A 12,917-nucleotide genomic window follows, 5' to 3' on the forward strand; every position below is an offset into this window, starting at 1 on the left:
CTTCAAAATCACCGGCAGAAACGGGGGCCTGGGAAACCAATAGAAATGCTCGTACTGCTTTGCTGTGGATAATAAACCATCCACTGTCTCTGATTTAAGAGTCTCGTGTCTTCTGCCCGTATCTATGAAACTATGTCAAACTAACTTGTTAACTTGCAAGGAGAGGAAAATTCTAGATCCTTTACAGTCCTTAATACTTTCTGGCAGCCCTGTTTTGGTTTCCTGGCCAGCCTCTACTCCTTTGCCTAATCTTTATTTTTTATTGTTTTTTAAGTAAGCTCTATGCCCAATGTGGGGCCTGAACTCACAACCCTGAGATCAAGAGTCACACGCTCTACCGACTGAGCCAGCCAGGCCTCCTCCCCACAGTACTCTGCCTGATCCTTAAACGTCAGAGTTCCTGAGAGTTCACATCTAGCTCACTTCTCTTCTCACCATACTGTGCCCTCTCAGAAGTCTTCATCATTCCTGTGGCCTCAACACCAAGGATCTCAAAACCCTCCTCTGCAGTCTGGGTCTTCTTCTGAGCTCCAGAACACGGGCCTGATCACCTCATGAACACCTCTACCTGAAAACTGGTGTTTCCAAACTCGCCAGTACCTAAGCCGATCCCTGTGACATCCCCTCGCCCGCTCCACGTCACTGCGTCCTCCGGTGTCCCCCAGCTCAGTAAACAGCACCGGCACCCACCCAGAGGTGCACACCCTCACAACGAGGCAGCATCCTTGACACCTCGCACACATCTTCTGAATCTGTCTACTTCTATCGCCACCCCCAGATCTCGCCCAAGCCAAGTCCTTTCTCACGCAGATCTTCTAGCTTGCCTTCCACCTCCATGCTTACCCCATGCCAGTGGTCCCTGGACTCCGGAGGCCCCTAAAATTCTTTCAGGAACCTGCAAGGTCTGCTCAGACATGATCTGCTTTGTCACCACTGTGACACAACGGTGGGTGACCCGCTGGTGTCGCAGCAGAGCTCAAGGCAGCGGTACCAAACGGTCCTCGTTCTCATCGCACTGTTCATCTTCACAACCAACACCAGCTTCACTTGAGAATGTCCTTGATGAAGCAGAAAAATCGTTCATTTTATTCCATCTCAACTGCTGAGATCAAATCTTAATATTCCATGTGACAACATGGACAGTACGTATACAGCATTTCTGCTCAAAACTGAAGTATGATTGCTTGGGGAAAACACTTGGGTGGTGGTTTGAACTGCAAGCTCAATTAGCCACTTCTTCCAGAGAACACCATTTCCACTGGAAAGAACTGACAGACTACAGTTGCTCAGACGTAGGTATCTGGCAGATGTTTGCTCAAAAACCAAGTAAGCCCGTCTGTTCATGACCTAGTCCCATTATCGTCTCCTCGCTACATTCGCTGAAGGTCTTTGAGAAATAAAGGGTCACTAAGTTATTCAGATCTTCCAATGTGGACACACTTCATGACACAACACATAAAAACAGCCCACCCAACATGGGAACCACCCTCCACGTAGCTAGCTGCACACTCAGACGGACTTCTGCCGGTGCTGCAACGTGGACCAAGACACTCCTGCACAGAAGGCCCTCTGTCCTGCCAGCTTCTGGACTTCCTCTGCAAGCCCCCACATGGCCCGGGCACTCGGAAGGGCAACTGCCCGGCACCTCAATCTCAAGGCACCTGTTCTCTCAGTGTGGGGCCACACCAGCTTCCTGAACTCCAGGGGCTACCTCCCGCCTGCCCAGCAACCCCAGGCCAGCTCCAGCACGGCCACACAGCAAACCTCTTGCTATCTAGTGGGGTGAACCACACCTTCTCCAATGCGGTCTGCACCCCTTTCAAGCTGGTCCCTCCTTGGAACACCGTGTTCTCTCTCCATCAGCCCTACAGTACCATATGGTTTCCTTCTATCTTACAACTACTATTTTATCTCAGTTAATAATGATTTGTATTAAACTCCCCCATTCTGTCTCTTGATTGGACTGAGACTGCTGTAACATAACAAAGCACTGTACTTAACATAGTTTCCACTTACATGCTCATTACTAAACCATGTGCTTTCTTGAGCACAAAGATGCTATCCCAGCCATCCCGCATTTGCCAGAAACATGTGAGTACCCAAAAAATGTTAGCTGAACAAATTAAACAGTGTTGTTGAGAGATCTGTGCACCAAGCACAGAAGTAAACTGGGTAATTCTGCCTCCTCTAAACAAAAGTTTCTAGAATTCCATGAATCCAGAAAGCTAATTCTCTAAGGACAGGTAATCAAAAAGACAAGTGGGAACCAGGACAAACGGCTAACTTAACTGGGAAAGTACGATAATTTGTATTACCACACTTCTGAAATGAGCTGATTAACAACTGATACCCTTTTGATCAATTACTCAGTGGAAGATCCCACAGGTGGCTCAGGCTCTGAAAAAGGATGCTGAGGTCTACTAGGTGACACGGCACACCCAGGCCTCCAGGACCAGACAGCCTCCCATTCAAGGCTCAACGGCTGCTACTCCGATCAGCGGTACAGCGTATCTCCTAGTGTGGGGGTCAGACTGCCGGCCTACAGACGGACTGTGCTTGTTCTGGAGAGTTGTAACATTCTAAATTTAATTGCCAACATGGAAAAACCATAATTGGGCGCCTGGGTGGCTCAGTTGGTTAAGCGACTGCCTTCTGCTCAGGTCATGATCCTGGAGTCCCTGGATCGAGTCCCACATCGGGCTCCCCGCTCGGCAGGGAGTCTGCTTCTCCCTCTGACCCTCCCCCCTCTCATGTGCTTGCTCTCTCTCATTCTCTCTCTCTCAAATAAATAAATAAAAAAAAAATCTTTAAAAAAAAAAAAAACCATAATTTCTTCATACGAAAATCCAAATTTCTGGCTTCTTAAAGTAAGTATGAGAAAATTTTACGGTACCAGCCTCCCATTTCCGCTGGAAACGAGGAGCACCTGCCCCGCATACAGGCCACCATCCCCACCAGGATGGCCCGCTTGTTGAGGTGGCCGCCGTCTGTGGTCTCCGAGGGCACGAGCACACAACCTCCACCAACAGTTCACAAGCACCGGCTTCAGAATCATAGCGTTACGTTCAAGATTCTCCCCCACCACAAAGATGGTGGACCTTGTTCACCTCTCCTCGACCTTGTTCAAGTGGACAACAGAACTTGTTACAGAACGGATGTGGGAAATACTCCATACTAGCACCTTTATTACTACCGTTATTAAGATGGGAAAGAGAATGGTATGAAGTGAGGAAAAGCACTGGTCTGAAATCAGAAGACAGGAGTCTAAGACCAAATCTCCTCATTTACAAGATAATGTGACGTCAGGCAAATTACTTAGATTTTCAGCCTCATTTTTCCCACGTGAATAAAGTGCAGATAAAATGATCTTTTCTGCCCACCACAAAGTGATGTAGTGAAGACGTACAGACCATGTAAAAGGGTTTTGTTCATTTCTCACATGTGAAAATTCCAGGTTTAGACAGGTGCAGAAATCAGCCACAGCACATAGCAATAAGAACTGGTTAACAAGCGGGCCCAGAGAAACTAAGTAGGATGGAAAAATACACCAGGGGAAGGAAGGGGGAGACAGTCACAAACACTCTGGGCTTGCCTAAAGCCCCAAGGAGGGTAGCTCTGGAGTCCAGACTGAGAGACAGGGCCAGGGCAGTGGGCAAGAACCCGCTGGAGTAGCTACGGAGTGAACCTAGAAACCCTGGTCGAGGCCAGGGGCCTGGAGAAAAGATTAAGAAACTGTTCCAGAAGGTCTCATAACCCCCTCAGATCTGGCAACAGGATTAACTCTCACCCACGTCTGATCAGAGTCCAGGTTTCATTTCTGTCTCTAACTAGTACCAAGCCGGATAGGATAGATTTCCAATAAAGAACTGACCTGTTTTTTTTTTTTAAATATATATATATATACATACTGCCATGAATAGAGTCTAAGAAGGCAGAAAAAGAGAAAACTTCTTTCAGATTTTTTCCCCCACTCACTGACAAACACGGAGAAAATAAGAAAAATCGTACCTATTACTGATGGAAGTGCAGAAACACCCACTCTTCCCATTCACTCCTGGTGAGCATGTAATCTAGCAGCGGCTGCTAACCCAGCAGATGCACCCTGTGGGGCCTGTGCAAACAGCCACCCATGGAACAGGCAGTCCTCTGTGTCCCATTACCTCCCTGGCTACCACACGGAAGCCAGAGCCAATCCTGGGCAGGGGTCAGTGGCCAAGAGCCTCACGAGGGAAAATACACAAGGACAATTACATTCCTCTCCCAGGAATTTGCAATCAGGACACAGACTGAACCAGAAAGGTGTTCAGAGCTAAGCGAGGGGCCGAGGCTGCCACTGGGGCCCCACATAAAGTCAGCAGGCAGGAGGCTGGGCTGCAGTGCAGTAGGGGGCACAGAAAATCTGAAGCCTTGAGAGAGAAAATACAGAGCTTCCTCAATTCTGGCCCATTTTTTGGAGATACAGCCACATTTCATTGGCCTGGGAGCTCAGTATCGTGACAATAAACCTTTCTTCACTTAAGGTAGCAGGTGTCTCTTGTTGGCCACCCAAAGGACCACATCTAGAACAGAAAACGTCCACAAAAGCAGAGATAAAATCAACAAAACCTTGGACAAATGTGGAGGGTTGGTGAGTCCATGGTTGTACGTGGAATAGTAGAATCATACCAGGTAAAAGTAATGCTTGGAAAGGTGTGCACTGGGTGGTGACTCTGCAAGCGAATTATTTCATTGCTAACCCGACACAGAGCCCATTCCGGAGTCCAACGCAGAGACGCGATTAGAAAACAGGGACTTGGGTTCCTTCTAGCAAGGTAACTGCCCCAGCAACAGACACGTGACAAGCCCAGCCAAACTAGGCTAAAGCAAGAGGTAAAAAAGTCGGCTACGGGGACAACCAGTCTTAACTGGCTGGTAAGACAATCACAACCTCATGGCCAGCAGTGGCCACCCTGGGCATTCCACAAACGAGTGGGCTGCAGGGACAGCTGACTGGAGGGTAGATGTCAAACGGAAACAGGGATGAAGAGACCAGGCAGCCTTCAAGTGACAAAAGAAACAGCCCCTGGCTTAGAAATCCTGGTCCCCATGAGCGCTATGCTTTCTGCCTGCATCTTCGGATGTCTGCAAACTGCCACATCTTTCCTTGAGTTTCTGTTCCTTATGTCAAGGGTGAAGACTGAGCACACGGTATACAGTAAAAGTAGAAAAGAAAAACGTTGACAAGGGTGGAGGGAATGCTATAGAATGACAAGCTCATATCAAAATTGAAATGTGACACATACAGAGCAGCTGTGTGTCAACAGGGACGAGCTGGTGACAACCTCCACACTCACAGAGCTGCTCACTAAGCCGTGGCGCACCCACGCGGGCCGTACTGCGCAGCCATCAGCCGAGAAGTCGAGCATCCCCTGCTACCTGAACTCACACTCCCTGACTCAGAAACCAAGCAGAATCAGATAGCACGGGTACTAGTATTCCGGGACACGGAAAGATGTTCACGAGATAGCAAGTAAACAAACAAAGGTTATAAACCAACACACACCGCGTTTCTGTTCAAAGTAGCACATTTACTTAGAGTTGTACCTACACATCAACAATGAGACTGTTTCTGCACTGCCTGTACTGTGGTCTTCCTGTGATTCTCAACCCCAATCTGATTTCTTATAAACGATAAAAACACTCCTAAAACAGACTTTTTCAGAGGCTGCAAGTTAGGATTTGGAAAACCCAGCCTTGGCTTCACTGCAGGTCAGGGAGGCAGATGGGTGGCTGGGCTGAGCTGAAGGACAGCAGCGGCCCCGCTGCTCAGGGACAGCTAGTCCCCACAACAGGCTTCATGAGAGCCAGCCCTCCCACGTCCTGCCCTCCACACCTTCCCTTCCGCCCATATGAGGCCTGCCCTGCCCCTAACTCCCTGAGCATGGACTGTCCTCTGTGAGCCCTCTGCTCACCAGCAGCTCAAGTCCTTGTTCCTTCAGAAAGCAGCCTCTGACTCTCTGGGAGCAGTGATTTCTCCCCCTCAGAAACGGGTCTATTTTCACGGTAACAGTTACTCGACATCTCCATCATCGCCGTCAGTGCGCTCGAGGGCCACACGGGCAGCTCCGGATCCCTAAAAAGGCGATTTGCTGTAAGTGAAGTTATATAAGACCAAAATGGAATCAATGAGCACAATGTGTCCACTTCCGTAAAGATCCTGTGAGTGTAAGCCTGGGAAGCAAAAAGATAAAATGGCAGTAAAAGAGCAGAAATCAAATGATTTGTGCTGTGCCCCATGGAAAGACAGACTGAGGAAGGGGAGGTATGCAGGGAAGGAGGAATCCAGGCTGGCTCTCCCCGCGCTGTCCCCCATAAACGCCGGAAGGCTACTCCCTCTGTCCTCCGGCCTCCTGGAAGGGGAGAGCGGCCAGGGACATTCTGGCCAAGGAGATGCAGGCCCATGCGGCGGCTCTTCTCCCCGCTGCCCCTCCAGCCGGCCTAGAACACGGGCAGTGCCTGGAGGTGAAGCAGCACTTGCCACCAAAAGAATGAAAGCAAAACTGAAAACGAGAAGCCTGGCTCCGGGGTCCGTGCCGACGCTGGTGCGCTACAGCCCCAGTCTGCCAAGTGTGGATTCCTGCTCGTGAGAAAGATAAACCTCCGTTCGTTGAAGTCCTTGTACAGAAGGGTTTCAGTTCCCCGCGCTGCAGGCATTCCTGACAGGCGAGCAGGGGGCTGACGGGAGTTCACCCCGCCTTTCCTCCCCAGGACAGGAGAGGACGGAGCACACTCCCCTCCACTAGCAGGGAGCTCACCACAGCTGGTTGTTTGTCCAGCCGGCCGGCACAGGCCCGAACCCCAGCGACTGCCTAAGCAACACCCCCTGAGCACAGGTCCACAGGGCCGCTCAGTCTGGGCTCTGCAAAAGGGCACACACACGTTCTGTTCTGATGATAAACAAGCAAAACAACCTGCTACTCAAGTTACTCCTAAGTCAATTCTTCCTTCAAATTTTATTCCCTCAAGTAATTACTAAGAAATTGCTCTAGTAATTATTAATAAGCCTTTCATAATAACCACTCCATGAATAAAACAGGGCTTTAATCCCATGGAAATAAAAACCAAATTTCTGTTTTGAAAGCATTTATATTTACAGGTATGTTATTACTGTATTTATCATGGTTATAAAAACCTGGATACTCTGGAACTCAGTTACCTCTAAACGCCCATGAAAACTTATTTTCCAGAGAAAATTTAGCTTTTACATCATGAACCATTCTCTTTCAATGCATTTTAATTATTTTTGAAAGTCTTCTACTAATTTTCCCCATTTCGGAAATACAGGCCATCTTCAAGTGGGCATACTTTCACAAATCATCCACAGAAAGAACTTAGGCCCAATTTTTAAAATATCCTCACATATGTTATTATTTATTAAGTTATAAAATATGGGTTAAGAATCTTCCAGGCCAGAATCACTAGATATTAGAAGTAAAGTGAAATAAAAAATCTTTCTTATGTATAAGCAATTTAGATGTTCCCTTTTCAAAACTAATGCGAACTCATCATTGGTGAAAGGATAAAATAAATGTGAATAAAGACACATGGCACTTAACGAAAACCACCAACCTCTCTCAATACAAATAATGGCACCTAAACATGGAAGGTAAAGAAAACTGCTCTCATTTTGGTGAACCTCTTATTTTTAAAGACAACCTAATTCTAAGACAGGTTTCTTCTCCAAAATATTGAAATTTCCTCACAATATATAAGAAAAACTGCTAGTGGCAGCCTATAATATTTAAATACATCAAAATCTACAGAAAAATCACAAAAGCAATCTTCTTAATTAAATTAAACAGTACAAGAAAAGATTAAAAGCTCTCTCTAAAACGCACTGCAATAGATTTGGCATTTATCTTTCCCACTAGTTTTCCCAGAAAATCCACACAAACAAAAACCACTCTTCCAAACAGGTCTTTCCTTCACTGGCTGGTTCAGGTGCTCCAGTGTCAAAGTCAAAACGTCCATCCAGTTTCCTAGAGTTGAGCCGAGTTCTCTCTTCTGAGATCTCAGTGAAAGGTTTGGCCCCAATCAGGCACCTGCAAAGGTCTGCTGAAAGTGTTGGCGCACAGGCCCGGGTAAACCATGCCCAGTCCTGGAGCACCACTCAAATCAGGGGGCCCGCTGGCGATTCCTATTCAGGTATGACAGGTAAAGAATCGTGGGCGCTGTTCACTCGAAAAATTAAAGCATGCATATAATAGGTGTAGAGTATCACCAGTCAGGCTTTTTTGTTGTTTTTAAATTGCAATAGTTTCTCCGCAGGAAAAAAATTATTCTTAAATTAACTTACATTTGTAAATGAGAAGTTAAGGTATGGACTTGCATCCTCCTCAAACAAAAGTTGTCCCAAGAGGAGTTTTTAAAATGTTAGAGATTATGTGTAGGTTTGCGTGTTACAACATGGTGGGAGTAAATGATTTCTTCAGCTCAAATTAATAAATGCATTCTTATTATTACAAACTAAACAAACCCCCTCAAATTTAAGCAACATTACCATACTTGGTGCCTCCAAGTCTAGGTACATTGAAGAACTTCTTATGCGAACTGTCATTCAATGTTTCAATAAGGTACTCAAAGGCATATCCTGAAAAAAAAAATTATACTTTCATTAAACACAGCTACAAAGTACCTTAATTTAATAAAATGAAAATAACTGGAAATCCACTTTGTCCAAGATTTTCTGCGATGGTGCAAATGTTCTCTATTTGCGCTGTCCAGTAAGATAGCCACTGGCCACATGTGGCTACTGAGCACTTGAAATGTGGCTACAGCCATGGAGGAACTGAATTTTAAAATTTAATTTTTATTAATTTAAATTTAAACAATCACACATGGCCAGGGTCCACTGTATTGGACAACACAGCTCAAACCGTGACTCTTGTCAAATAAAAACAGGTAAGATAACTAACTCCTGAAATGTGGTAACAAAGAATACCGGGGAAGGAGAAACAAGAACGATTTAAATGACGTACAGGCCTTTTGGAAGTACTGAAGTACTGAAAAACGCTAAGTACACACAGAACAATCTGAGAACCTGACAACTGTCACAAGGATTGGTTTTTTAAAAAATAATCCAAAGACAGATTTTTACAGAGCATTCAACATGGACAAAAGCAAAACCACACCAAAACACAAAACTTAGCAGGGAAGACTACTAGGTCTTAGACTGAAGGTAGGAATGAACAAAATTATCTGGGTAAATCAGCAGATTCTTGCCAAGGGAACACGTCTTTCTGGTCTTGCACGACATGAGCCCGGGGGGCCCCCCGGGGGGCCCCCCCCCCCCCCCAACGGGGGGGGGGGGGGAAGAGCCTTCAGGTCAGGTCTTTTGTGCAGACTCATCGCTGTGGGTGGGCAGGACCCTCCGTGAGGGGAGCCCCCTGAGCCCAGGGAGAAGGCAGGAGCACAGCCGCCTCAGAGAGCATGAGTGTTCCTTCTCGTGTTGGGGGTGGGGGGACAGGGGGGACGGGGGGACAGAGGAGCAGGGGGCGGGAAGGGCATGGGGGAGGGCAGCAGGGGCAGGAGAGGCAGGGGGCAGGGGGGCAGAGGGGGAAGAGGAAGGGCAGGGGACGGGGAGCAGGGGAGCAGGAGAGCAGGAGAGGCAGGGGGCAGGGGGGCAGGGGGGCAGGGGGTGGGGAGAGCCAGCGCCGCAGCGCGCCGCCCGGAGCCGGCTGACTCGAGTCCGGCCTTGACCGCCCCCCACCCCGGCCCGGGGCCCGCAGCAGAGGGAGGGGCTGGGGCCGGGCGGCGGGGCCCAGCAGCGGCCCATGGGACCCCAGCAAGGAGACCCTGCCCGACCCCGCGGACGGGGGCGGCGGGACGGCGGGCGGCCCCCCCGACCCCGGCCCAGGCTGCCGAGCAGCGGCCGCGGGCAGCGCCGGGCCCCGCGCAGGCCCGGGCCGGGCGAGGGCGGCGGGGGGCCCCAGGGAGCGCGGCCCGAGCCCGAGGGCCCCGGCCGAGCTGCCCCCGGGGAGGGGAGCGAGCGGCGCGGCGCGGGGCGGGCACTAACCTGCACCTGGGGCGTCCATCGCCGGAGACCATAGTACCCCTGCGCGGAGGGGCCCGCGGGGGAAGGCGGGGGAGGCCGGGCGGGGAGAGGGGCGGAAGGCGGGCGGGCGGCGGGGGAGCAGGACAGGGGCAGTCTCGCGCAAACACCGCGAGAGCCGCAGCGCCGGGCCGGCCTGCGCTCGCGGGATTTGCCGCCCGACTGTCGCGAGATCTCCGGACGTGGAAACAAAGAAAGACGCGGGGCGGCGCTCCCGGGAGGCGGTGCTCGTGGGCGCGCGGCGCGGGCTGCGGGGCGAGTCCCGGGGGAACGCGCGCCGGCTCCCCTGTCGCTCGGCTCGGCCGGCCGCGGAGCGAGGGTTCCCCGCGTCGCTGCCCTCAGCGCCCGGCCCCCGCGGCCGCCAGCGCCGAGCCGCCTCGGGTCTGGGGCGCGTGGCTGCGCGGGCCGAGCCGGGTGCTCAGGCCTTCCCCTGCCGTCGGCTTCCGCGCCCTGACTGCTGGCCTGGTTCTTTCCTTCCTGTCCCGAAGGCTGCTCTGGCTGGGCCCGCCGCTCGGCGTCGGGGTGTCCGTAGACCCCAGGGCTCTGCCCTGCGCCCCTGCTCCCCGAGCCCGGCACGCCCCACCCGGTCCTCTGGCTTCGTTCGGGGTTAGCTGCTGCTTCCCGGGCTACAGCTCCCGGGCCCGGAGATGTGTGTCCTTCAGGACAGACACCCCAGACTCGGCATCCCCCCCCCCCCAGACCCACGAGTCCTTTCGTCGTGCCTGCCTCGGCGGCTGTCCAAGCCAGGAACCCGCACGTCGTCCTTGACTCCTGTACCTCGGATCCTTGACCCAAGACCTGTCCGTGCAAACCCCAATCTGTTTCCCCTTTATTCACCTCTCCAGCCGGACCGCCGGGTCCCACCCCGCTCTAGTTTGAACCCTCCCTGTCTGAACGACAGTCTTCTCAGAAAGAGCCCAGGACATGAGTACTATTGTAATCTTCACCTTCACGATGATGAGCAAACTCAGTTCAGGAACTTACCCAGCGGTACACGGCCACCAAGTGACTCAGGACTTGACGGATGAACAAGCTCACAGGTTCAACTTAGTCCTTCATGGTCTGGTATCTCACACCTATGGTTCCTCACCTTTTCCAGGGAACCTCTTTAGGCAGAATCACCTCTCTGACTGTGATGACGTCATGACCTGTCTGGCTAACCCCTGCTCGTCCTCAGTCCGTAGTCCAGATATTATTTCCTACAGGAAATATTTGCTGACCTTCCCCAACCCTGAGTCTGGTTTGGGAACCTGATGAAACGCTTCCCTTTCGGGGCTCCTGGATGGCTCAGTCACTTAAGCATCTGACTTCTGCTCAGGTCATGATCCCAGGGTCCTGGGATTGAGTCCCACAAAGTCCCCAGCTTCTCCCTCTGTCTCTTACCCCGCTCATGCTCTCTCTCAAATAAATAAATAAAATCTTAAAAAAAAAGAAATGCTTCCCTATCCTATATTGTAGATAATGCACTTTATTACACTTGATTGTAATTGCTGATTTACTATATTCCCCACATTCCAGTTAGGTGCTTTTAGCTGCATGCAAGAATACCCAACGGACAGTGGCTTAAACAATACAGACCTGTAATTATCTCCCATGGCAAAATCCACAGTACACTGTTCCTGGGCCGCTGCAGCAAATCATCATCAGCCCATCACCTCATGGTTATTAGATGACCACATCATACAGAAACATGGTGTCCTACAACTTCCCAAAGCAGAAGGGGAACTGGTGCAGATCATCTCTCTCTTTTTATCACTATTTTTTAATGTAGTCTCCACGCCCAACATGGGGCTTGAACTCACAACCTCAAGATGAAGAGTCACATGCTCTCCTGACTGAGCCAGCCAGGGGCCCCAGAGCATCTCTCTCTTTTTACCAAAGAACATGTCTTCCTGAAGATCCTCCCCTCTGCAGACCTCTCTTTGACCAGAAATTAGATCAGTTCTTCTCCACCCCATCAAACCCAACACTCCCTTTCAAGGCATATGATTTGGTAACGTCTCCTCTACTATCCTGGCATGAAATTCACGGGTAATATGACTTACACAAAACAATAAATAAACTACATGATGCCCTAACTGTAATATAAAGGAAGTAACTTATTAGAAAATATTACAATATATAGGAGGCAGGCATGTCTATACTACATGACATAATGATGTCTTCAGAAGCTTGCATCTACTTATAATGGTTTTACAGAATATAATATTAAACTGTTTTTATTTGCATTTGACATTTCAAAATAAGGACTAAATATATTGTGCATAAACATATATCATGAAGGCATAAATGATAAATGCACATACATAATATATATGCCGTGGGTGGAGACTAATAAAAATATATCAGTGACTCAAATATTGGAAGCATTGTCACTGTCGATTTTCTGAAATAGTGAACAATTCTTGGCAAAGTGCCAAACGAAGTAAATTACACCCTCTCCTCTTTTTACACAACATTTGCATACCTGGAAAATTCAGTGTACATTAAAACCATAGACAAATTACTTTTATTTGTAAATGGCGTTAAGTTTTAGGCTCAGATAATTGTAAACAGATCTGTTGTTATTGTTTTTCTGTTTGTGTGGGTATGTCACCCACCGAAGCATTTGGCAGCGTGTTCGGTGGGGGCGGTTGTCTGATTCTTTCTTGTGCAGTTGTGTCTTGTGGAGTGCAGGCAGCCTAACATTCATTAACTGTCAAAAGTGCTCCCCCACCACAGTAACAACCAAAAACACCCTCCCATTTTCTGAATGTCTTGATTCCAATGAGAAGCACTAACTTAGATCAATCACCGTGTGTCCTGTGGCTGGACTCATTATTGCCTT

The 12,917-nt window shown here is 49.5% G+C and overlaps 1 protein-coding gene across 1 annotated transcript in view; it reads right to left on the bottom strand.

Annotated features, from left to right (window-relative positions):
• The window catches only part of IREB2 (iron responsive element binding protein 2), a 44,950-nt gene extending 34,824 nt beyond the window's left edge, over positions 1-10,126 (bottom strand). The window contains exons 1-2 of the mRNA XM_032391922.1: positions 10,055-10,126; positions 8,540-8,629 (exon numbers count right to left, since the gene is read on the bottom strand). Of these exons, the coding sequence (XP_032247813.1) occupies positions 8,540-8,629; positions 10,055-10,073 (109 nt within the window). The 5' untranslated portion in view covers positions 10,074-10,126. The remainder of the gene's footprint in view (positions 1-8,539; positions 8,630-10,054) is intronic.
• Positions 10,127-12,917: the final 2,791 nt, after the last annotated feature.

Source organism: Phoca vitulina, unplaced genomic scaffold (assembly GCF_004348235.1).
Source record: "Phoca vitulina isolate PV1807 unplaced genomic scaffold, GSC_HSeal_1.0 scaffold65, whole genome shotgun sequence".
NCBI classification, from domain to species: Eukaryota; Metazoa; Chordata; class Mammalia; order Carnivora; family Phocidae; genus Phoca; species Phoca vitulina.